Below are 26275 nucleotides of genomic sequence, written 5' to 3'. Positions count from 1 at the left end.
TACTGAATGGTGGCTTTACTAGAAATTACATAAATGAAGGGGGGGTCTCTGACTTTTGCACAGTAATGTATGCAACATTGCATCACTTTAAACCAAGTGGAACAAGTTCGGTGGTATTTTACCTCATCATATTAACTCTAGTCACTGGAGATTAAAGGGTCAACATACCCAATTCTTCAGAAACACCATCAGAATCAATTTAACTCTCATTGTGAGAGAACAGGAAAAAAACTCCAGACTGAACAGAAAGGATCAGGTTATTATCTTTAATGTTGTATAATAGACCCGTTCAGGCTGTGGTGGAATGGTGTGCTAAGTCAGGCCAAGCTAATATAATCCACAGTATTGTTCTGTAACAGAATTCAATCTAGCCCAAGATTTACCCCTTCATTATTACTCAGGCACACTCTGTCCGGTACACCTGATTCATTCAATCAACTAATCAACTCTGGACTTATTTAATCAGCTATGTCACGCTTGGTCACAGTGCCATAACTGATTAAGACAAGGGAGTGCCCAAGAAATGGATTGGGACGTTCTATTCCAAATCACGAGAGATGAGGTACACTCATTCGATTTCTTACCATCCCACTATGGGGAGAGAGCGAGTGTCCAAGACTGAATGACATTTCTACATGGAGTCCAGTTCCTTGGCCAGCTTCCATTATTACAGATTCATAATGAAGCGCTTGACCTGTTTCAGGTATTCCGGTTTGAGATAATCCTGCAGCTCATCCGTCCTCACCCACGCAAAAGTGTCCTTCTGTAGTGGCAAGTGGCCACCGCCAGACAGCATGGCTTTGAAGAAAAAAACCTTGGCTCCTACTCTGCTCTCGGTCTGAATGTTTTGGGGGAATTTGTATTTGTAAAATCCGCAGGGGGCATTGCCCAGAAACGTTGCCTTCAACTCAGCACCTAGATAAGAAGAATAAGTGTTACAATGCCCCATTACAATGAAAGGTTTAAATTTGAAATAAATGAATAAATTAATAAATAATCTACCAAAAATTAAACACTCTTGAAGACTATGTAAAGTTTTTTAAAAGGGATGTAAAAATACTACAGTTGTGTGATGCTGAATGGGATATAAATCTACTATTATAGCAAAAGCAAGGCCTTTTTTTATTTTACTTGGATATCACATTTCAGAAACTGTAGGATAAATGTTCATTGTTCTGTTTCCCAGACCTATTACACCCTAATGCTGATTTTTGTCCAATTTCAACTGAAATATATGTCTTTGTTTTAATAAACGACATCAGTGTTGTTCAAATTTCAACACTTCTTTTCAAAGTGTCAAAATAATGATTATTATCAGTTCCTCTGCAGCTCCCTCCCCTGGTTTAACTCTTCCATAGCACTGCATGATGTAGATCAGTACTGGAGTATGAATCTATGTCACAATATGCAAATCAGTCATTGCTACTGCCCCCTGATGACAACACTTGCCATGACTGCACTCAACAAATATGAGTTTACAATATAAGTAACAGACTGCAACGATGCATTTCAAAGTTAACCAAGTTTCCGTCACTCTTCTTTATTATGCTAGTTATGGTTAGACACTGCCACAGGAAATCGCTTGAACGATCTGGAAAAAAGGAGCCAATTTGTGTTCGTGTGCTGAGCCTATAAGAAAAATAAGGCAGTTTTTAAAGGCAGCCTGCGTTGTTGTTAACAGGCAATGTTTGGCTAAGTGTCCCAAAAGCAAGCAAGCATTCACAGTATCTCACTGCATCACAAAGTTTTGAAGGTGTCTACACTGGCAATGTCAAGTGTGCAAATAAGCAAAACACGGGCGTATCAGAAAATAGCTGTGCTGATTATACAGTGTGTATACGGTGTGTATAATGGATCATGTTTAATTCCTACATTTAACATCAGTTGTCTAAATAACCTTACAATAGCTTTATACTGCCCTTGTGTTGGCAACTCAGTTGTAGCTAGTATTCTTCTCAATCAGTGACAAAACAAATAGTATTCATTTACCTGCAATTCAAGTAATTTCTCTCCAAATACTTTTTCTTTCTGTTAACATCCTCATAATCTATACTGGACAGGTCACAGACCCTTCTTTTCTCTACCTCTTCCATCTTAAGGTGGAATGGCAGAGTGATACAATGGGTCAAAACAAAAACTGTCAAAAACATTGCTTCAATCACACCTCGTCACGCTCTGCCACTCGAAGCTGGTGTAGACAGCTTGACTGATTATAATAGGAGCGTTTTGGTTTTGTCATTGTTGCTTAGTTTGTTTTGCTTGCTGTTAGGACGCTGCGTTGCAGTGAAGTTAAGGTCAAAATGACAGATTTTTCTGTTTAGGTTTTTGCATTGCTGCGTCCACTCACTTCCCCCCCACAATTGGTCCAAAGTGTCCCTCATATTTTAAACATTTTTCTTTTTTTAAAAATGAACTAGGGGTAGAGTTATTACTGAAGGGGAGTCGATTTTCAATTGAGAAACATCACTGCTTCATTAACATTGCAGTTTAGACCAAGACTAGGCTTAATCCTTGTACACAAAACCAATTCAGTGTCACCGTCATAAAACCAAATAGCTATTTTTTCCTCCCCCACCCCCCCAACAACCTGCAAGCAAAAAGTGACTGTCCAGTAGAAATGGACCAAAATGACCATTTGTGGGCCAAAAATTATTCTTATTATTATATATATATATATATATATATATATATATATATATATATATATATATATATATATATATATATATATATATATATATAAAATTATTATTAATCTTGTTTATCGAACACACATTAAAGAACTTTTTTCCTTCTCCTATGAAGTTTCAATTTCAGTGATATACAGGAAAGGGTAGAGGAAGAGTTACCTGGCAGGGTGGCCAGGGCGCGCTCTGCTGTCTGTCTCAGCGTCTCTCCTGCCTCCCACGGCAGCTGAGGCAGGAGCCAGAGCCTCTGACTGCCAACATCCTGTTTCACCAGCAGCACCAAGCTGTCTCCCAGGCAGCGCTCTGACGAGCTCACATCTGTGGTGTCAGAAGCTACGAAATGTTCGGAGATCACTGACTCAGTATGTGGCACTTAGCATGTTTGAGTAGCTCGTTGCTGTGCATGCTAATATTTACCAGCTATATAGTTAGAGTGTGGGAAGAAGAAGCAACCTGCCTGAACTCAGTGACATCGCTGCTGTGGTCTAATATTACAATCAGGAAGAAAACTTTTTAGCCTTTACTCTTTTACCCAAAACATACTCATTCATTTGATTCTTCTATCTGAAGCTTCACTGACTGTAATTATGTCCATTTTTATAGACAATAGTATGATACAGTGTCAGGAACCACATAAGGAAGTGTATTAGTCACAAAACAACAACAGATTGTTACTTAACGCTGCCACTCTAAAGTACTTACTAGAATAAACCTCAGTAAAGCTATATCCCTACTAACCACACACCTTTTGTCCTTGAAGCAGGCTGGAACTGCTTCAGTTTCTGCTCCCATGCATCCTCCAAATCTTGTGCCATGACAATTTCTTGGCCTCCGTACTCCTCCTCTTCATCAGAGTCATAATCGGCCTCCTGTTTTCGGCTCATGCGCTCAGCATCCTCCAGCAGCCTCTGCTCATGATCTGACAGCAGGCTTTTCTCCAGCTCCATCTCCAACAACAAAAACCACAACAGATGGCTACAATTTGCTTAAACAAAACTCTGCAATATCACTTAAAACGGAGCCAGGTCGAGATCAAGCACTCCAAACTGGGTGATACCAATGATTTTCTTTTCGATCAGTACAAAGGCGAATATATTTGCACACACTTTCATTAGGTTAAGGCCCAATACCATTTCACCCCTTGCCCCTACCCCTCTGTTTTGTGTGTTCACATCTAGGGGTAGGATGTCCTGATTTTTGTTTACAGTAGGGCAAAGTGTTTGGGCTACATCAGAGGCAGACTCCAAACAGAGTGTTATGAGAAAAAGGGTGAATCGGCAAGATGACCGTGTGAGCGACCAAACAAATGTATTTTCTCAGTTAAAAAATTAGGACAACCATTGTATTATCTTAGTTTAATGACATTTCAGTGCATTATGGTCCTTTTCTTCATAACAAGCATAACAAATTGCTAGTAGTATGCTGATGGCTCAGGAGCTAGCTAAATATTCCGTTCCACCTTAAATGGTGCAGAATAAATTCTGGCCCCTCCGGCATCAAAACTGCCGCACCATTTAAGGTGGAACAGGAAAATTTGAAATTTCAGCCTCATATCACTGAAATATTAGGGGTGGGCGATAATAAATAACTGTCACGTCGTCCCACTTTAAAAGCATATGATGCCCAGCAGTGAGGTTGCTGAACTTTACCCTCCTCTGCCGTCACTGCAGACTGGCAGGGTCGCCTACAGAGCAGCGCTAGTAGCTGTTAATGAAGTAATGCTCTTTTTTATTTGAGGGTCCCATTTCATAGAGGAAGATTTCAACCACTACCCATTGTAACTCAGTTCCAAGGGGCAAGGTGACACTTGAAAACAAGGAGTAGGGGTAAAAATAAGAAATGGGATTGGGTCTTAATCTAAGTCTGTATGTGCCCAGTAGTGCTTGATATTTTTGTTATTTTTCAAATGTGTGTTGTTCTAGACTCGGGTGCAGATTTCACATTTGGGTTATCCCCAGTTTTTATTCAAAAAAAGCAATCCATGGCACTTTACTAATTACTTCTCTCAAACTGTACTTTGATTACTTGTTACTACCTGGGAAAAGTAATCACATTACTTGTTACTCTGGCGTTAAATTAAATCCATACAAATCTGTACCAGTTGGGGAAAACCCGATAGTCTTTTTCAGTGATTTATTTAAAAAGACATCGTCAAACACAGCAGACATAACTTAAAATATCATAATCCCTGCCTTTTCACACAGCCAGTTTTACACAATTGGAGACTGATTATTCTAAGCCAGTAGAAACTTTTCAAAAAAGCTTACTTGTAATAAAATCTTTACAAATAAAATGTAAAGCTTGCAGAACTGTCTAGCTTGTTTGATGAGGTTATCTTTCAGTTTCATATTAGCGTGACTGGATATTTCAACAGACTGTTCGTTTTGCTCACACTGTGCTGTTCATATTCACAGTTGAAATCACACAGTCAGCTGCCTCAGGTAGTGCACAGATACACAAGTTACATACAAGGACATACAGATCATATATAGAGACAAAATGTATGCTCTGAATGCAATGTGTGAAATTAACAGTTCTCTTAAAAATATAAGTATCAATTTATCCCATCCCTACTCCTTGACATCAACACTATCATCTAGGCCAGTGGTCTCCAACCCTCATTGTGGAGACTTACTTTCCTGCAGAGTTTAGTTCCAACCTGCATCTAACAGGCTGCCCCCACTTACCTCACACTAATGCATCTGATCAAGCCAATCAGGGACCTCTGGAAAAGATAATGAGCTGGAGCAGGTGTGGCAGATTGTAGTTCCCTTTATTAAAGATCACTTGAAGAACCATCTCTTTTAAGAGTGTAGGAATAACCTAGATCAGTGGTCACCATACCCAGTCCTGAAGATCTGTCTTCCTACAGACTGTGGTTGGATCTAGACGCTGCAGGACGACAGATCTCCAGGACCAGGGCTGGTGACCTCTGATTTAGGCCATTCCTACACTCTTAAAAGAGATGGTTCTTCAAGGCTTCTTTAGTAAAGGGAATGGTTCTATTTAGAACCATGAGTTCTACATAGAACCATTAAGCATGCCTAAATTGTTCCTTGCATGGTGAAATGGTCCTTCAGATCGATGGAAAATGCGTTGCATTAGAGGCGATACGGCAAAAATATAATATCAAAATTATAATATGTCACAATGTTTATTTTTTCAGACATCTGGTCAGTTGGAATGGAGAAAAAGTAACCTACATTTTGAAGAATACCATCAAAAACTGTGAATACAATGATTTGTAATTAATATTTGGCATCCTGTGCTGCAGTAAATCCATTTAAACTGGGTTAATTTTGCTCTCTTTATAATGAAACACAGCTGGTCAGTTTTTTTTTTACAAGTACGGACAGTATATATACAATATGTTCAGAAAAACATGCTGTACTTTGACAAAATCTAACAGGATTACGATATATATATATTGTCATACTGCCCAGCCCTATGTTGCTTATGTTTCTTTTGGAAAACGGTTCTATATAGTACCAAAAAGGGTTCTTCTTCCCTATTTCACTTTTTTAAGAGTGTACCAGAAACATAGCTGAAGTGGGCTTCTTATTGGAATGTTCCGTTCCACCTTAAATGGTTCAGCAGCTGCACCACTTAAGGTGGAACGGAACATTCCAATAAGAACTCTACTTCAGCCTCATTAGGAGGTGCCAGGGTGCTTGACATGAAAGTGTAGTGGCATTTATATAAACTCCCCAGTGCTTTTTGCTGCAGATTACCTGCTGCATCAGGTCCATGAACTGCTCCTCAATAGGGCTCCTGTCCTGAGAGATGACCGGCAGCCTCTGAAGGCAAACAGCTCCATGTAGAGCCCAGGGGGACGCAGCACTGACCGGGCTCAGCTTCTGTGCCCCCCGTGTCTGAGGAGTGGAGGAGACACTGCGCACAACAGACTTTACTGACGCTGAAAACTTTACTGAGCCTGAAATCTTCTGCCACAGAGGTCGAGCAGCGAATCTCCAACAGGGCGCCGCCATCCTGGCTTCGCACGTGTTTCCCACAATGCAGCGGGCAGGAGGCAGCGAGTCAGCCGTGTGGGCAGGACCATTAGGAAAATAGGGGGGTACCATCAACCAGTTTGGAAATAAGGGCTGGAATTGGCGGTGAATATGGTTGTAAACTGAAATGCAGTACGTGTAAATTAAATATATGGCCCTACTTTGTATCTGTGTGCTGCGTGCAGTTTGTAAAGACTACAGGAGGAAAACTAACCTTAACGTCCCCTCCAGTTTCAGCAAATGTAACATCCGGGATACACACGGAGCTCCAATGTCATGCAGCGCTGGTCGTAGTGACTTTTCGATGGGCAACACATGGCGTAAAAATCATGTATAAAATAAATTCTGCGTTGTCCAGCCTCGTCCGAGGCGTATGTCAGCAGCTGTTTGAGCCTTTGAATGCAGCCGGGAGGCCGACGTAAGTCATGTGATAGTGTTTTTATCAGACTGTCTCCATGTGTATTGCAACGTAGGATACAGTGATGATAACGACCTGAATTGCCTGTGTGTGTGTTGGTGAAGTTCCCCTAAATTTAAAACGCTTTTTCCAGTTTTCACTATCGATTCATTAACATGTCCCTTCAGGCAACCTAATTTACTGTGCATGAAACAGATATCAACTTTTATTTGTTAGAATTACAGTCAACACGGTCGTTAAAGGGGAACTCCACCGATTTTTCCAAAATTCTACTTAATTAAATGGTTAAGATGTAAACAAAGTGACCAAAGTGGTTTGGTGTGAACTGTTCTGTTCTAGATAAACTTACCAAAGTCAGAACTGTTCACAGTGGTGGTGATAGGAACCAGGCGTCCACCTCTAAAAGCTCCCTCACAGAAAATTATTACATAAAATGGTTAGATATATGCTGTAATGTCTGACACATTGTGTTATGATAGTTTTGTGATAATTTTCTGGCTTAAAATTTATTTTAGTCCATTCATTTTAGTCAGTTTATGGTGGGGAGGATTTTTCCCTTACTTTGTGTTGACCATCTTATATCTAATCTTCTCGGAAATATCTCCCAAGGAATAAATAACTTAATATACTTAATGTCTGTTAAAATAATTAAATAAATGAAAGCTGGTTTCTGAATTTTGCAGAGTACTGCAGTACTTTGGTGTTTTTATTGACAATCAGTGTTCATACATTTCACAAAAAATCATATAATAACATTCATTCATTGCTTGATTTTAGATTTAAATTGATCTATAAATTGAGACGGTCATAATTTGTCCCATTGTTCTTGATGCAGTGGAGGAAATGTGAGGGTGTTGCGGCTGCTGTCCACAAGCGTTGCCCGTTTACAAGAGGCTGAAGCTCAACCACAAGAGGTCGCAGCCACATCCACTACCCCTGCAAAAAGCTCAGAAGACTTCAGGTACATCATAAGCCCAATACATGTATTCACCAGTGTGCATGAATGGATTTATTAATGATGTTTTGCTTTATAATACGTGCTCATTAATTAGAATCACATAATTAGGAAACTCTCAGATTTCCTGTGTAAAATAAAGTAAAAATATTTATTGGATTTTTTTCATGAAGCAAGATTCACTGATGTTTTTTTAGTCATGTTGTGGTCCTCTTTTGGAACGCCCAATATTCTGTTGTTAGCAAATTAACACTAAACACCAGAAAACGTCCAGCATGGTGGAAAAACAATATTGCGAACAGTTCTGAAAATTTGTCTTCACATTATTAGGCATGCAAGAATGAGATGTCGTGTGTTATGGCGCAGTGGAAATATTCATCTTTCTTGGGTTTTTTCCACACAGTTGCATTACATTTTTTTCACATGCTATATTTTTCCATAGTCCTGTGTTTTTCTATCAGTATAGAGTGAAATTAATAGTATTGACAGTGACTTTGTGCAAGAAAAATGCTATATGAAATGCCTGTTCTTTGGCAGCCCTTAATTGCTCTGAAATGTCTTATGATATGCAGATAATTAAAAAAAAGATCTGCTCTAACTTTATGTCATCTCCAAAGTGTGGTTTTATACCTGTTTATTTCCCTTCACAGTCCTGGATCAGTGTTGTTTTCTTTTCTCTCCTCCATAGTTATTACCCTCCCTTTCCTGGCCAAGACAGCGCATTGAGATGGGGCGGCAAGAAGTTTGAGGAACTACCAGTAGTCCACATAAAAGCCACATATAACAAGTAAGATGATTTATTGTAAAGGAATAGTTTGACCAAACATGCTAATGTGGCTAACAGTGAAAGGAAGCCAGTGGCCACAGATGAGTATGATAGCATGATTGCATACCCTGCTGAATACTAAACTAAAGTGTTCAGTTTTTTGCCTTAAGACATTTCTTTCTTAATCTTGGTGCTGTTAAAACATCCATAAGTTCTTTTGCTCTCTAGTTGTTTGTGGGAGACAGGTTTTAAAATTAGGCCTCTGTATAGAAGCATTCATGCAATATTTAGACACAAGTGCATAGAGTCCAGATATGGAGTGGAGTTCTAAGAGGATATTCACTTTTCTCTGCAGCACTCACATCCAGGTAACAAACAGCGAGGGCCAGTCCATGGCCAGAACCTCCTGTGGGACAGAGGGCTTCCGCAATGTAAAGAAATCCACCCCCATCGCAGCCCAGACGGCCGGAATCTCTGCCGCTGCTGTAAGATACATTCAACTTTCACAATACTACTGAATTAGTATTCAGTTGAACCATTATGTATGTAAGGGTAGACAATAATGCAAGAATCTAATATCACAATAGTGATAAATTATCACATTATGTTACAGTAAGCTTTTCTGAGCGTATCATGGATGTCTTCAGTACTTAAAGAACACGGACCAACTGCATAGTTTATTACAGCGCATAATTGTCCGTTTGTATGTGAAATGTTGAATAAATATCACTGTAGTTATAGTTTTTGGTAGATTTTTAAAATGTGATATCTTTATTTTCGAGACTGGACGCTGAATCTCGGCTCCAAAGTGTGCAGCATTTAATATCTGCGCTCTCGTTTATATTTTTAGCCCATACTAGGACATTATCACATACTGAGACATACTGGGCATTAAATGTTGTGGCTCCTAAGGTGGTTTGACTTCCTTGAAAGGCAGAATGGCTCTTCTGAACATTTGTGTTGTGACTCCTGACCTAACCTGGCTTTAATGCAGAGGGAGCCGGTCGGATTTCTCACTCATCCAGTAGTGTTTTTGTTATGTGCCGCCACAGACTGTCCGGGCGCTGCACTTCCGCACTTCCAGTTCAGCCTTTTGCGTTCTGTCAACATTACGATATAAATTAAATATTTAGAAAAACGATTTTTGACGTTGAATGAATCCATTCAGAATCATTCACGTCCGTATCGCGATGCATCTAAGAATCGAGTTTTTCCCGCACCCCTATTATGCATCACAATATTTTGTTTTTCAGAGGTTTGATGAGTTGGAACAGAGAAAAAGGCCTGGTAGAGACCAAATTGAAAAACAACATGAAAGGCTATGAATATGATGATATTTAATCAACGTTTCACGCACTGCACTGCACCAAATCCAGCTAAACAGGACTGATTATGCGGTCTTTGTAATGAAACATGGAGTTGGTTAGTGTTCTTTAAGTGTGAGACAGTCGTATGCAAAAGTTTGACGTTATGTTGATTTTCTAATGCATCCTCTACAGGGAGCAAACCTAAAAATGGATATATTGCATTGCATATTTAAAAACAAACCTATATATTGCACAGCATATTTAAATGGATATATTGCACTGCATATTTGAAAAAAACAATTGATATTGTACTGCATATTTGAAAATATGGATATATTGCACTACATATTTTAGTGCACAATTTGTTTATTTAAAGTTTTTGGAAAAAATAAAGCATCAAATATGAGATATGCCATAGTTTTTGCACAACCCACATTTTAAGTTTTATTTTTTTCTAATATGTTAATTTCAGCAAACAAACAGTAATTGTACATTAAAATGTGCAGAAGTGTGTTCTCTGTAGAGGATGTGTTGACTCGATTAGATATTGTTGCATAATGTAACGTTATTTATCATTATAATGATAAATATCATCCCACTGCCCACCCACACCCAAGGAAAGAATACAGTAAAGGGAAAGAATCTGAGTCCGTTGCTCATATAATGGACACCTCACAGTAGACGTACATGAAATGGTCTAGTGAGGTTTGCGAAATATAACACTCTGTTGTAAATCTTTTTAGCAAAATCATTTCTTGCTTAACTTGCACACTTTCTGATGTGCTCCTTATATCACTTTCTTACCTTTCCTATGCGTCTATTCCATGCTCTTGTCCACTGGATGGCAGCACTGTCCCTTTGAGTAATGTTTTAGTAATGTATTAAGGTGGTACCGAGTGTCATTACAGTTATGCTTATAGCTTCAGAATTTTGGATGAAATAAATTACATATGGTTCTATGTAAACATCTAACTTATTGATGGCGGTAGGGATTAACCAAGCACTGCAAAACCATAATCAGCACTGGACTTGTTGTGCTATGCTTGTCCACCTCCCTTCTGCCTCCTTGTGCGAGGATGTGCTTCTCCACATATTAATGAAACTATCATCCTTGAGTCAAGTACATCAGGCAACCTTTGGTTTTCATAATTGGAGAAGCTTTCTGTACATTGAGTTTATTCACTCATATACTGGCAATTATGCCGAGGGACAGAGCTATCATTCAGATATTTAGGTCCATGTTTATCCTTCTCCTTCTAAGTTTCCTCTGCGCTGTGCTCCTAATTTCATCAGCGTTTGCCGTGGGGAAGTTAATGAGAACCCCGCGCAGTGGCACTGTGGATAATAACTGCATGACTTTATTCTTATAGCCATTCATTTATTGCGCGGACACAAGCAGTATCAACTAAATCAGTATTTTTCACAGAGTCCTCGCTAAATAACCCCCTGCGATTTTGTTTTGCTTCAGTTATTTATTAGCCTTTAATAGAACAAGTGCTGTACTTTGTGTCTGTCTCCTCTGAACAGAAGGCACAAGCAAAGGGGGTGACATTTGTCCGAGTACAAGTCAAAGGACTGGGGCCAGGACGCTTGGTAAGTATTGCTAATGCTCCACATCAATTTGATATATCCTGTATAATGGGTAACATAATTGCAATATTATACATATATTATAGTAGTACATGCATATCTGTAATATCAGCACGTGGTCCATAGACAATTACTGGTTCTTCATGAGATGTCTGAACACTAGAGAACTATAAACAAAGTAGCCAGTGGATACATTTATTTAGAATTACCTTTCTGCAGTGAGTTTGCTTAACTGACTTTGTTAACCATTTAGGGACATTTTCCTGGACATGTTTCTAGTCTTGGCCTAAATTGCAGTGCCAGTGATGAATTACCATGTGATTTTTTTTTAGTTTAGGCTTTGGTTTCTGGGATCTTTGATTTAGAAATTGGCCCATGTAATTTTAATACACATTTACACCACATTGTGGAATTTGCAACAGTGTTGTATAAAATGGATAAAAATTACAAGTCGTTATTGCTGTCATTTGAATGCATTTTAAGAAGGATTCTAAAAAGTGGTTGATGGAGTGGGTGAAATTATAGCCTATATACATGCAACAGATTGAACTGACAAATCTAACAGCATCCCGCGAAAGAGTTATGGCCTCTCAGCTTTGCATTCCTATTTCAAACTTCAAAATGTCTTTTGGATAAAATTGTCTGATATGAGCCTGTTGTAGATATTGACAATGTATTTCTTGGTTTTTATTTTTACCCCTTCCCATTGTTTTTGAGTGTCCCATTGCCCCTTGGAACTAAGTTACAAGGTTAGTAGTTGAAATCTTCCCCTATGAAATGGGACCCTCAAATAAAAAAGAGCATTACTTCATTATCAGACTACTAGTGCTGCTTTGTAGGTGACCCTGCCAGTCTGCAGTGATAGCAGAGGAGGGTAAAGTTCAGCAACCTTACTGCTGGGCTTTAGTTACATCCCATGCTTTCAAAGTGTGTGTGTGTGTGTGTGTGTGTGTGTGTGTGTGTGTTGAGACAATTATTTATTATCACCCACCCCTAATTCTTCAGTGATATGAGGCTGAAGTCAGTTATTCACCAGCTTCTTGTTTGAATTTTCCAGTTCCACCTTAAATGGAGCAGCAGTTGCATTCTGGCGCCTTATACGTCCTTCAAAGAGTCAATACTGCTGGACTATTTAGGGTGGAACGAAAAATTTAGCTAGCTAGCTACCGAGACATTAGCATACTATTAGCGATTTGTTTTGTGCTTGTTATAAAGAAAAGGACCAAAATATATTGATACGACATTAAACTAGGAAAATACTTTGGTTATCGTAAATTTTAACGAAGAAAATACTTACATTTGTTGGTCTCTCTGGTCACTTGTGCAGCCGTCTTGCTGATTTTTTTCTTATAACACTCCGTTTGGAGTGTGTCTCTGAGAAAGCTCTGTTTGGAGGGCCATGTAACCCTAACACTTTGCCCTACCCCTCCATTTCAACAAAAATCCGGACACCCTACCCCTAGACGTGAATGCACAAAAGGGAGTGCTAAGGGCTAAGTGTGATGCGGGAAGAGGGAGAACCATCTTAGTGATGGAGGGAGAGTGAGGCCACTTATGCTCTCTTGACTCCCGGCCATGGATGGCTGTGGTATCACTGCGGATCAAACTCACAGTCTCCTGATGACAGGGCCAATGCTTAGACAACCAACACTTGCACCACTCAGGAGCCCTGAAAGTGAAATTTACCCATGAAAAAAGCACCATTTTTGTTAACTTAGGTCCAGAATTCTCAGTTAACATTGTTGCCATAGTAAGCATGTTGTTGTAGTGAGATTATTTTTATCAATTGCAATGAATGCATTCATCGCTGGTATAGGCTTCACCCCATATATAGGTCATAGTCTCTGTTTTAGTCTGATCTGCCTTAAGTAGCATCGGACTCAGGCTTAATCTCCAAGGGCTTCTCCTTTCTTTTATAGTGCACTATGTAAGTTATGAAATTCTGGCTTCTACACCCAAATAGTGCACTATGTGTGCAGTATGGAGTAGTGTACACATGGCAAATTGTGTTTGGGTGCAGGAGCCAGTATTTTAACTCCTATGTAGTGCACTACCAAGGGAGCAAGAATCTATTTGAGATATAGCTACAGCATGGGAAAAGGGACATACAATCCTGTTAGCTTGGTGCTAAATAAGACTGGAAACCGGAAAGAGGCACGAATAGACATTAGCATTGTCTTTGTGGTGGTAATTTGGAGAGCAAATACTACTTATTAAGCGAAGGTTTTTGCATTAACCACTTAAATGGCCAGGGCCCAACGACGGGCCTTAAGATTTATTACACACTTCTATAACTTAAGAATAGCTCAGCCAGTTTGCATTGAAGTTCCTGTAGTTACTGAATAATAAGCCTTTGTTGATGTAATAATTGTGTATCTATATATTTTTGCAGATTTTATGTTGTCTGTCTTTTTTTTAAGTCAGTAAGCCACTTGAGGCCATGTTACATTGATTTTATCATGGATAATGGAGTTTTACTCTACAACCCCATTTCCAAAAAAGTTGGGACGCTGTGCAAAATGTAAGGAAAAACAAAATGCAATGATGTGCAAATCATTTAAACCCTATATTTCATTGAAATGCTTCAAAGACAACATATCAAATGTTGAAACTGAGAAATTTTATTGTCTTTTGAAAAATATGTGTCCTTTTTGAATTTGGGCGTATTTCAACACCACGTTCCAAAAAAGTGGGGATGGGGCAACGAAAGGCTGGTAAAGTTGTGTAATGCTTGAAAACACACATGGTGGTTGATTGTCAACAGGTCAGTAACATGATTGGGTATAAAAAGAGCACCCCAGAGAGGCTGAGTCTTTCAGAAGTTAAGATGAAGAGGGGTTCACCACTCTGTGAAAGACTGCACAATCAAATAGTGCAACAATTCAAGAATAAAGTTTCTCAATATAAACTAGCAAAGAATTTTTGCTTTTCATCATCTACAGTACATAGTATCATTAAAAGATTCAGAGAATCTGGAGAAATCTCTGTATGCAAGGGACAAGGCAAAAAACAGTATTTGTTGGCCATGACCTTTGGGCCCTCAGATGGCACTGCATTAAAAACAGACATGATTCTGTAGTGGAAATCATGGGCTCAGAAACACTGTCTATGAAAACAGTTCGTTGCTGCATCCACAAATGCTAACTAAAACTCTTAAACGCAAAGAAGAAACCATATATAAACAGGATCCAGGAAAAAGTGTCCTGTGGTCTGACGAATCAACATTTGAAATTCCTTTTGGAAATCATGGACACTGTGTCCTCCGGGCTAAAGACCACTCAGCTTGTTATCAGTGCACAGTTCAAAAGCCAGTATTCATGATGGTATAGGGGTGCATTAGTGCACATGGCATGAGTGACTGGCACATCTGTGAAGGCACCAATAATGCTGAACGATATATACATGTTTTGGCAACATATGCTGCCATTCAGACAACGTCTTTTTCAGGAAGGCCTTGCTTATTTCAGCAAGACAGTGTCAAACTACATTCTGCATGTATTACAACAGCATTGCTCTGTATTAAAAGTCCAGTCCAGACCTGTCGCCACTGATAACATTTGGGACATTATAAAAAAAGAAAAATAGTGTCCTTGGGTTTGTGAAAGGCGCTATATAAGATGAACTTATTATTAATATTATTATTATTAGTAGTAGTAGTATTATAAAATGAAAAATATGACAAAGGAGACTCCGAACTGTTTAGCAACTGAAATCCTATTTTAAGCAAAAATGGGAAAACATTTCACTTTTAAAACTACAGCAGTCGCTCTCTTCAGTTCCCAAACGCTTACAGAGTGTTGTTAAAAGAAGAGGTGATGAAACACAGAGGTAAACATGCCCCCATCTCAACTTTTTTGAAATGAGTTTTGGCATCAAATTCAAAATGGACATACATTTTTCAAAAAACAATAAAATTTCTCAGTTTCACAGTTATCACACAACTTTGACTTAGAATCAGACCTCAGTTAGTCACTGTACAACTTGGTAGCATCTTTCTGTCACCAGGTTGGTTTTTTTCTTGAGAACTCAAGGAGAAGTAAAAACCGGTTTACAGTTTGTTTTATTCAACATTAATAATTTTTGTCAGTTTTAAAAGGGTAAATTCAGCAAAACATCCACCCTGTCTCACAAAATAGACTCAGAAAAGAGTTTAATGAAATATTTAACCACATTCACAGTAAAGTCATATTAATTACTGTTGAAAAATCTACCTTAGTAGCTCTAACCTTGAAAAATGTGAGTGTAGTGGAATATGTACTTGAAGCTATGACAGAAATGTGACTTCTTGACATGAAAGAAATTCAAATTTAGCATGTCCACTTGGCATTGATCTCATAGAATGACTCTGAAATGGACAAAAGTGCATCATGTAACTTCAGAAATAGGCAGTAACTGCTTATATGTACTTAATTTCATGTACTTTGTTTGATCATTTCTTTGATGGTACATTTTTCTAGTATTTTATTTTTTCCTCAGAGGTTCACATATAACATTTGTGTGGTTTTATGTACCATAATTCATTTTTACATGATAATTTTCCAGCCTCTCTTTGTCCCTTAGAATTAAGCTTTGCTGGTTATATAAGATAAATGAGCTCTGTTTCTGAGCTGAGACCATGTTTAGATCTTCAGGATGAATATGCAGAGCTAAACTGCTGTAAGCTGAATATCAGGATATGTGTAAATGTGTTGGTTCTCATGATGTCACAGGAACACAGAGTTTCTATATATGGACTGTATGGACTGGGAAGTGATTTGGACATCTTGAAACTTTAACGTTTCAATACTATTTCAAACTCCTTTATTAAAAAAAAAGTGAGGTACTTTGCAAGCTTCATTTCCTGAGCTGATAGATGCTGGATGTTCTGTGAAGTTCCACTGCAGTTTTATAAGTTATTCAATACTTAAGTAATTTTTAAGTTTTAAGCTAAGTTTGTTCCACTCGAGTTGTTGTTTGAAAAGAAACTTGTACTTTTATTCAAGTCATTATTTCACCAAAGTAACACTTTTACCTGAATGTGGCTTTAGGCTAAGGATGTGCATGAGTACTCGAGTATTTGTTAGCCATTCAAGGTGGCAATATTCGAATGCTGAAATCACTATTCAGGCATTTGTTACATTTCGCAACAGAAGGGCGGAGAAAATATACGGCTAACAGTTCAGCAAAATGCTGATTTTATGTTTTAACAAAACTGTAAAACAAAGTTTTGCTCGTAAATACGTTAAACTTTGCTGCTCTGAAACGTGAGTGTCTAAATGTGAGCTCGTTGCCAAGGAACCGTTGTTTAGGACATGACGAAGATGCCATTGTTTCTATGGATAAATGGGCTAGGCTGATGTTAGCTAAATCTAGAAACAGTTCAAATACATTTCCTTGACTAACTAACAAGTCGGCACGCCGTTCACTGAGGAGGAAAAAAAGACAAGCAGCCTCCATTAGCATCCTGTGTTATTGGTTAGCTGTAGTTTTAGCTCATTAGTTCATCTAGGGCAGCTTCTGTCATGTTACTGTACGTGTCTACTTGCAACTTTGCCTCGCCTACTCATATTCAGTTCAAAGGTGTGGTGCATGATGGTTTGCAGTGTGCCGAAATCTGCCTCACTGCGCAGCCACGAAGTTCAGCAAATTTCAACTTTATGCAGATGAATGTGGCCGCTGCACTGCGTCTGGCCAATCAGGCAACTTTAAACTGGCCTTCGTCATGAATGGCAAACATAACTTTCTTGCTTGCTAAGGTAGTTAACGTTAGCTAGCTTGAGTTTGAGCTTTAGATTGAGCAAGCGAGCACTCTAGTTTGTGTGGAAGACGGATGCATTCTTTAAACTAGAAAAGCATAGAAAGTATATGTGTGCATTTTAGTCTTATTCGTTGGTTTTCCACTGCATGTCACAGCTCAACTCACTTTTGGTACCAGCTACTTCGTTTTCCACTGCAGAAATAGTACCCATTCAATGTAGCTGGTAAGCCAGGTTTGCCTAATGGAAAACCAAAAAAAAAAGTAGCGATGACTCGAGTCAAGCTGGTACCATGCAGTGGAAAAGTGTATCAGATCAGTATCAGATTGTTTACTGCCCTGGATATGTTCACTACGGCTCCTTTATTTCCGTAACGGCATAGAAACGCCTACCAGCGGCGAGCAGAGAGATCCGGTGCAGCAGACCGGCGGTGAGAAAAAGGGCAAGTGGACACATACTGTTAGTCATCCGACATGAAAAACCTACTGATTTTCCTTGGCTATTTTTGAATAATAAAACTTTTTTTTTTTAATGTGTTCCTCTGCATGATGCTGTCACTTGTAAAGGTAAGCGCAGCTGAAATGTATTCACCGTTTTCTTTTTTTGCCGTTGGGTTTTTTTTTCCTTCTCCGTGGTTAATCCTTAACCAGATATCAGTTCATGAACTCTTAGGCCCAAAAAACACCAAGCTGACCTTTTATAACTAGCACCAACTGTATCTGACTGATGATCGCCTTCTGTCAGCTCACCATCACCTCTCATGCCCTGTAATAATTTGGACTCGAACGCTACAGCTGACGGTCCACATGCTCATACTTAATGTGCCTGCACTGAAGGGAACAACTCTCTGTAGCAGGAGTTGACGGTAGCCTAAAATTGTAAACTGCAGCACACAAAGAAAGAATTGTTAAAATATATTGTTTTATAAGCTTCAAATATCTGTGTTTAAATCTATTGATTTAAATATTTGGACATTTGAATTGCAAGAATAGTTAAAATGCTCATTCCTAGTGCTAAAGCTTTGCCATTTACACTGGTGCTGAAAAATAAGGCTGTTCTGTGTGTCCTTTCGAGAGTGCTGTTACTTTTTCTTGTTTTCGTTTCTCTCCTCGTTGACCCACTCTCACAGCCGCTGCTGATTCAACACTCTCAGTCAGCTAAAAAAGACTAGAGCTAATGGTGCTGTACACAGCACTGTCCACAGGTGATGGTTGGCTATTGACTCACCAACAGCAAGAAGGTGCTCAATGGTGACCGAGCTGATTTGGTGTGTCCTAGGCCATATGGAGCAGTTTAGGCTACTCTGCCCACCTATACTGCCATCTTGAAGCCGGAATTGTGTCTGTATTTTTGTTCTTTTTAGATGCAAAGCACCTTATGCAAATAACCTGGCTTATAACTCACTCACTCACATTTAGCAGGTTGAAAATTCTCCACAAGGAGGGGCTGTTTGCTCTTAAATCTTTCGTTTCTTCATAAAAGTGGTGATTCGCATCAGTGATACTGTGTATCTTTTTTGTTTGTCATGCAGTTTTTTTGATTTGGGCCAAACCAGGAGTCTGTTCATTAAACAGATTCTTACAGATGGATGGATGTGTGCAAATTAATTTGTATTACAATGTACCAAACTGAAAGCGTACAGAGAAAAAAAGGAAACTTCCCCTGATCCGATGTCTACCACCATCTGTGAAACATTGCTTGGGCTTGTGTGGCTGCCACTAGAAGCGGCTTCTAACAGTGACAGCCGGGTGAATTCTGTAGTCTACAAAAAAAAAGGCTTGTGTGCTCATGCAGCAGGACAATGATCCAAAACACACTGCCCTGGCAACCGAAGAGGCTTTCAGACCTAACCCATCCAAATGAGCCGGAACTAAAGAAGGCTGCAGCACAAGCCAGGATGAGATGATGTCTGTGCATCAGCAATTTCTGAATGTCATTAAGTGCAAAATAATACAAATATTATAAATATTTATTTGAAAAATCATTCAGATACTTTAGATTTTAGTTTGATTTAACTGATATGGTTGAACACATTTGTGTATAGAAGCAGATGGGCTGTATTCATGTCCACTGAAGAACATAGCCAAAATTGCAAGAAGCATCACTTCTGGAGTTTACTGTAGTGAGATACAGGCAAGTTTGATGGCTGTAGCTTTAGTCCAGCAGCAACTCGATGAGTGGTTGGCAAATTTAGGGCTGAAAGAACGAAGTGGAGGGAATGCAGCATGAGAAATTAGCATGATAGTAAAATTACATTAATTTAGACTTAATCAAAATAAATGGGCAAAATGTAAGTCCATAATTCTGAAGCTTTATGCCATGTGTGGTGGTGCCAGCAAAGCACCAGTCTGGACTACTGCCTGCTGTAAGCTGGTAGGGAAAATACCCAGAGCAGAGATGATGAAGCAATTGGAGCATGTTAGGTTTCTTAGCTGGCATTACATGAAGCTTTTGCAGAACATGATGGCCAGTTTTTTTTAAGATGTAGGAAGACTCCGTGACTGATGAGTGCACTGCAAAGAAATGATGTCTTGGCAAGTGAAACATCTTAAATTTAGTCATTATATATTTATATAGATATACATAGTAATTATTATAAGATATTTCAACCCCAGTTGGGTCACCGGGGTGGAGGTATCTGATGTTGAAAGACCTGAAACACCTAGAAACTCCACTGATGATGTGTATAGTATATCAGAAGATGGATGTATCAGCTGATTATTCAAGTTATGTCTAGATGGTATTTGTTTTAATGTAAAACAGGGGTCGGCAGGCCAGATGTTAAGATGAGCCATTTAATCCTTTCAACAAAAATCAAACCACAACATTATGTCCATTTTACCATCTTGACTGTAGATATGTCTCAGTATGTCCTAATGTGCTACTGTAGGCTGAAAAATATGATATTAACAAAAACACAGACTTACTTTGCTCGGCTTAAAGTTTTAGCTCAGCTATAGCTGCTTTTCTCACATCTCCAGCAGGAAACTTTTCCTCAAAAGTAGAATAGTTTCTTGTAAAATGTCTCTCAACATTTGATTTTATACAAGGCTGGCTTCTCATTCACCAGCTTCTTGTTTGAATTTTCTCGTTCCACCTAAAAAGGTGTGTGAGGCGCCAGAACGTAACTGCTGCACCATTTAAGGTAAAACGGTAGAATTCAATTGAGAAGCTGGCAAATAAGAGTCACAACTTTTTATTGTTTGACAGTTTCTCATTGCAGATTAAACATATCAGAAAATGAGCTGGAGTTTGTCCCTAAATTATCAATGTTTGTATTAAATTTTTCTCTTTACGGTTTTGTTAGCTACTAGGTAGGCAAGACTGTTGTCTGTGTTGCTGTGACCAGCAGTCTGAGCGCCACCCTTGAGGGTTAAAGGGTGAAATAGCATTTTACGTTAACTACAGAGTTTAAGACCACTTATTGTTAAAACTGTGTTATAACGATCAGCAGCGCTTTATTTTACTGCAAAAAAAAAAACTTACTTTTTTTTTATTTTTACTTAAAAATTCTAATTCTGCTGTGGAGCTACAACGGGGCAGTAAAAGAGCCGCGTCTTGCCGACCACAATGTAGAAAAACTTATTCTGTTGGCAGATACTTTAATTGTTTCATAATTCTAATCGTGTCTTGTTTCATAAAGAATAATCGTGAGAGAAGTTAAATAAAATACAATGTTGAGTTAAATAAATATTACGCTATTGTATAATATATAATACTATGGTATTGTATTGGTAGAATTATTATTTAGAATTGTAGATCAAACTGCAGTCATAAGTAATGGAGAATTTAGACCTTTGTTGGCATAGTAATTACTATCCCAAGGTAATTAATTAATAATTAATAAAAAAATTAGTAATTAATAATAAGTAATTATAATAATAATATAATAGTAATAGTAATTAGATAAGCTAAATATATACAAAATCATCATCTCCTATTGAGAGGTGTTGGGAGGTGTCCCGACCCCTAACTCCTAAATTTACCCTTGTGAAAATAGTGCTTACATTTTTTAAATGTATTTTAAATGATATTTTTGATTTCTTTTAAACTTTTTTAAAAATGTTTTGTAACAAATTCCATCCCACATTTTCATGTCACTACAGAAACACAGTTTTAGTCCATAGGCAGAGCCTTATTTTAGCCACGCCCCTACATTTTAGAGCAGTGTGTTATGACTCAAAATCTCCTTCTGAATGAGTTCAGTAATTCAGTTTTTCCTATGAATTTTGCATCTGACACTGGTGCTGCTCCCTAATGCGCTTTGTCAACCAAAATCATATTTTGTTTGGCATAATCCATCCACTGGCATGACATCAATGCTTGTCTGTTTTACCCTTGTGTGCTTGCCTGTAAGGCAAAGCAGTTCTTATGAATGCAAATTTTACAATCAATAATATGAGGCTGACCGTTGACCCAGTGGCCCACAGCAGGATCTTATGCAGTGGAGTGTAAGCCGGGGGAGGACATTAAGGCAGGGTGAGAATATAATGAGCCACTCCAGAGCCGCGGGCAACGGGAGGCTTTTAAGACCTACATGACTCCTTTTTCTCACCCCAGCATATTCACAGAATGCAAGAAGCTTCTAGAATCGTGATGCATTCACGCTAATGTGGCCTTACAAGAACCAGTGTGAGTCCTCTGACTACAGTACCGGCTAATTTAGAGAATGGAGCTGCACCATGCAGGAGGTTAAGACAGAATGGCGATGGCAAGCTATTAGGTAGAATGTGGCAAGGAAGGTGCTTGAGGTCATGTTAAAAACTCAAAGTGAAAGAACATATACGTATAATATGCATAGAGACACATTCTGTCAAGTACGTTTATATCAGGTTTAGGGATTTTTACTTTTATTCTTAAAGATAGTTGCCTTGACATGCTAGGAATTTGCAACTTTTTTCTCCTGTCATGAGATAATGCATCATATTATATGGGTGTTTTTTAATCTATTATAAAAGTGATAGTTCAGCCAAAAATCAAATGAACACAATTTCACCCTTACCTCAAATGTAATCAGCCAAAACATGTTTGGTATCTGAACTTTGCTTTTTTAGTTGTGCACTGAGGCTAAAAGGCTAATGTAGCTAACAAGTAAAGGAAGCTTAAATCAGTTCAAGTCAGTTTTAGGCTGTGTTGGGGTCATTACTCAAAAAAGTAATGTATCACACATAACTTTTATAACAGGTAGTGCATTACTTTACTTATTTACTGTCTGTGGAAAGTAATTTTTTACACTATTTGTTATGTTACTTTTGCGTTTCTCCACAAAATTGCCTGAGATGCATCATCACGTAATGGCCAGTTAACCATAGCCTATAACATTTAACCGTACATATGCCAAGAAGCTGAAGTCGCCTTCTTATTGGCTAGTTTCTTGTTGGAATTTTCCAGTTCCACCTTAAATGGTGCAACAGTTGCATTCTGGTGCCAGAGGCTTTATATTAATAGCTGCTGCACCATTTAAGGTGGAACTGGAAAATTCCAACAAGAAGTTGTCTTCAGCCTCAGCACAAATCCCTATTCTAATAGGCAAAACATATACTAGTTCTTTCTTTTATGCTCTTTGTATAAAGTTCCACAAAGCCAACACCAAAGTTGGTGAAAACCAACCTAAAGCACAAAAATGAAAGCCATTTAATTGTTTTTTTACCTGTTAAAAATCAAGCTTTGGCTGGTTGGTTGGGGTTGGCATACGCTCAGCATGAGCATCACTCTGGCTACAGGGGTCTTTTGCTGCTAGATTCATGTTAGCATGTTGTCTTTGCAGGTTCTTGGGGAGATTTGGTGTTGTAGTAGCTTCTGGCCTGGGCACAGTTTGCACTTCACTGTTACATTCTTGTCCTTTTGCGTAAACATATGATTACTGGATTTATGAACAGTAACGCGTTACATTAATGCGTTACAGGCAAATGTAATGTGATTACTGTAGTACGTTTCCTTGTTATGTGCTACCCCAGCACTGCTTTTAGGTAAGTAATCTCAAGTCTTGCTTTATGTGCTTTCTGATGCGGTAGATAATGTTTTGTCATAGGTTATGGACATCAATGTGTAATACAGCGTCAAAAACCACATAAGCAAGACTATTTGAGGTTACATAACTTGACCTGGTAGGTATGCATTTTGCACAATGCTAAACTGGTGGCTATAAGGTTCTGTTACTTTTTAGCTACAATAGCCTTGAGGCTCTAGTTCAAAACTGAAGAAACAAACTTCTGACACCAAAGAATTTTTTTTTCAATAACATGGGGAAATGAATGGGGAAAGGTAGAAATTGTGTAAATTAGATCTTTGGCTAAACCATCTCTTTAACTAGTAATATTTGTGTCAGTAAAGCAAAGCTAATGACTTATGGCTTATTGGAGCTTTCCACTTCACTATCACTTTTGATAGTTTGCTGCTCATTGATTTATGATAGGTCAACTGGACAGTCCTATCATAGTAACAAACAGCATGCTGCAGCTAAGCTTACGCCTGCACCACTATGGATGGTTTGAAGGGTCAAACTAGGAAAATGCATTAACGGCGTTAAAAAATAGTGGCATTAATAATTTAGCGGATTAACTTTAGCACCACTAATTAAAATATTGTTCATAATATGAAAACTGTTGATTTTCTATGAACGATGGCAAACATTCAGTTTCTGTTTTCCTGTTTCTCTGTGTTCAGTCTGCCATTAAAGGGTTAAGCATGGGAGGACTGGAGATTGTGTCAATCACCGACAACACCCCGGTTCCACACAATGGCTGCCGTCCGCGTAAAGCTCGGAGGTTGTAAACCCCAATAATCCAATCTGTCTGTGTGGAAATCATCGGCTGAGCCTGAGGAGCTAAACATCCAATCGCTTTGGGATTCTGCCAGTTTAATATGCTTGGATCAAAAGGCTTAATCATTTTCACCTGTACTGTATGATGCTTCACCTGCAATGTATTTTGGTTGTTTTTTTTGTTTTTTTTTTGGTCTTAATTTTGAATTAAACTTTGGGAATTAGAACCTTTTTTTCCATTTTTCTTTTGCATTAAAGCTTATAGTTTGGGTGGTTCTTGTGCACCATAAAGACATTAATCACTGCCATATGAAGGTGCTAGTTAGAGAAAATTGGGCCTTTTTAAAGAAAGCTTTTGATGCTAGTTGAGGTTGAACAATGAAAGAGTGTCAGTCTAATGTACACTTTAAAATGTGTCATTTTTTATCATCACTGGTATTAGATGTGTCAGTTCCACCTTCTGAGTCCGTTTCCAAGTCCGACGTGACAGGCACAGTACGGAATAGCTCCCTATAAATAAATGGACTCTTGTAAGGTTATTGCCCTTTCCTAGCATTACATCAGGTGCTTCGTTGCCATGACGACGGCAATTAGCAGGAACTCAGGCAGGCGGTTGAATACGAGTCCGTCCTTAGTACCCATAGCAACCAAGGTCAGGCCTGCAATGCACATCTGCTTTCATGCTAGCCCTCTTTCAGCGTGTACACTAAGGCTGCACGGATAAGAGAGCATAGCAGGCTATATAGGGGGCTGTTTCCAAAACCTTGTGTTGCAGTGCAGTGTATGGCTGTTAGCGAGACTGTTAAGAAGCGATTAGCTAATGTAGAACAACAATGTGTTACTAGTAACCTCACTGAAGGAAGGAATTAAGAGCAGACTGCCATTGTCAAATTGATAAAAGGCAGGAACAACAGACTATGACCTAAATAACCACATTAAAACTCCAATTGTGCATTTATGCATATTGTTTTTGACACAGCAGAATAAAAAAATTGGCATGTTTTTTATATAACAGCATTCAGTGATGTGGTCTTTGGGGGATTGCTCAAAAATATGCTGAAAATGATAGTTATACAGTCAGGTCCATAAATATTTGGACATTGACAGTGTTATTATTTTAGCTGTCTACCACTATATACAGGAGATGAAATTAAGTGCAGACTTTCAGCTTTAACTTGATTTAACAAATTTGCTGAACAGTGTAGGAATTATTCATCATAAATGACTGAATAACAGGGTTGAACACATCATAATTCCCATTTCATTCCCATTCAAAAATACTTTCAATACTGACAAGGTTGCACATTTAGCTTAACATAAGCAGCATTCAGGAGCGCTTAGCTTAACAGGGTGAACATGCTGCATGCTAATTATTAATAACCACATAGTTTGCATAAATTAATAAATATAAATTCTTGATTTTAACAATAATTTTGGTAAAAGATTGAATGATGAAACCTTACCCATGCTGCCAAATCATTTTTTTGTGTGTAAACTGAGAAATTAAAATGAGAATACTTGCTTATCTAATGCTCTGCTGAAAACAAGATGAATGCAACTTACTGTATATGTCATCTTAAATGGAATGTTCCATTTTTTTGCAGGGGGAACAGGTTTGGGGAACAAGGTTGTGCATGAAAAGTTAAAATGTTTTTGTTAAATTAAATAAATAATTGGGAGAAAATCATTATTTTAACCTTAAAATCACCATTTTAAATGTAGATGCAGACATTTTATGTGTTTTTGTAATCATTTAAATGCTCATTTTAATAATTTTATTTTAAGTCAAAGTACAGATCCCCTTTTACAAAGAACAACAGTCACTTTATTGCCTTTAAAAAAAGTAGTGGAACATAAATTTAACTCTATTCATGGAAAGTGCCATATAAATCTTTCACGTAGCATTAGCTTACTTGCAATAACCCAGCCTGTTCCAGCCCACTCACATAGCATTCACCTCCTTACCATGCTAACTGTGTTCTCCATGTAATTCGTTGAAATTGTTTTCAGTCAAGACTTCAGACAACAGTGGTTGGCTGAGGAT

At 38.4% G+C, this 26275-nt stretch overlaps 2 protein-coding genes across 2 annotated transcripts; one reads left to right on the top strand and one right to left on the bottom strand.

Annotated features, from left to right (window-relative positions):
* Nucleotides 1–252: 252 nt before the first annotated feature.
* On the bottom strand, nucleotides 253–6907 carry mrpl46 (mitochondrial ribosomal protein L46). The gene is made up of 4 exons (XM_036586662.1): nucleotides 6419–6907; nucleotides 3433–3634; nucleotides 2850–3020; nucleotides 253–915 (listed from the first exon to the last, which is right to left on the bottom strand). The coding sequence occupies exons 1-4, from the start codon at nucleotides 6767–6769 to the stop codon at nucleotides 668–670; spliced, it is 972 nt and encodes a 323-aa protein (XP_036442555.1). The 5' UTR covers nucleotides 6770–6907; the 3' UTR covers nucleotides 253–667.
* A 26-nt stretch (nucleotides 6908–6933) lies between these two features.
* Nucleotides 6934–24458, top strand: mrps11 (mitochondrial ribosomal protein S11). Its single transcript, XM_036586663.1, has 6 exons — nucleotides 6934–7115; nucleotides 7951–8076; nucleotides 8759–8857; nucleotides 9192–9321; nucleotides 11671–11736; nucleotides 24135–24458. Exons 1-6 carry the CDS (start codon nucleotides 7027–7029, stop codon nucleotides 24240–24242), a joined length of 618 nt encoding a protein of 205 aa, XP_036442556.1. The 5' UTR covers nucleotides 6934–7026; the 3' UTR covers nucleotides 24243–24458.
* The last annotated feature ends 1817 nt before the right edge of the window (nucleotides 24459–26275 follow it).

This window comes from Colossoma macropomum, unplaced genomic scaffold, assembly GCF_904425465.1.
Source record: "Colossoma macropomum unplaced genomic scaffold, Colossoma_macropomum, whole genome shotgun sequence".
In the NCBI taxonomy this organism is placed as follows: Eukaryota; Metazoa; Chordata; class Actinopteri; order Characiformes; family Serrasalmidae; genus Colossoma; species Colossoma macropomum.
This window is presented reverse-complemented; position numbering and strand designations above follow the sequence as displayed.

Excerpts from the sequence above, each read along its gene's own strand:
- mrps11 (XM_036586663.1), top strand. The coding sequence starts at position 7,027 with ATGTATAAAATAAATTCTGCGTTGTCCAGCCTCGTCCGAGGCGTATGT. Across the intron at positions 8,077-8,758 it reads AAAAGCTCAGAAGACTTCAG|TTATTACCCTCCCTTTCCTG; the intron begins GTACATCATAAG and ends TCTCCTCCATAG. Across the intron at positions 8,858-9,191 it reads ATAAAAGCCACATATAACAA|CACTCACATCCAGGTAACAA; the intron begins GTAAGATGATTT and ends TTTTCTCTGCAG.
- mrpl46 (XM_036586662.1), bottom strand. The coding sequence starts at position 6,769 with ATGGTACCCCCCTATTTTCCTAATGGTCCTGCCCACACGGCTGACTCG. Across the intron at positions 3,021-3,432 it reads GCCTGCTTCAAGGACAAAAG|CTTCTGACACCACAGATGTG; the intron begins GTGTGTGGTTAG and ends AACATTTCGTAG. Across the intron at positions 916-2,849 it reads CGCCCTGGCCACCCTGCCAG|GTGCTGAGTTGAAGGCAACG; the intron begins GTAACTCTTCCT and ends CTTCTTATCTAG.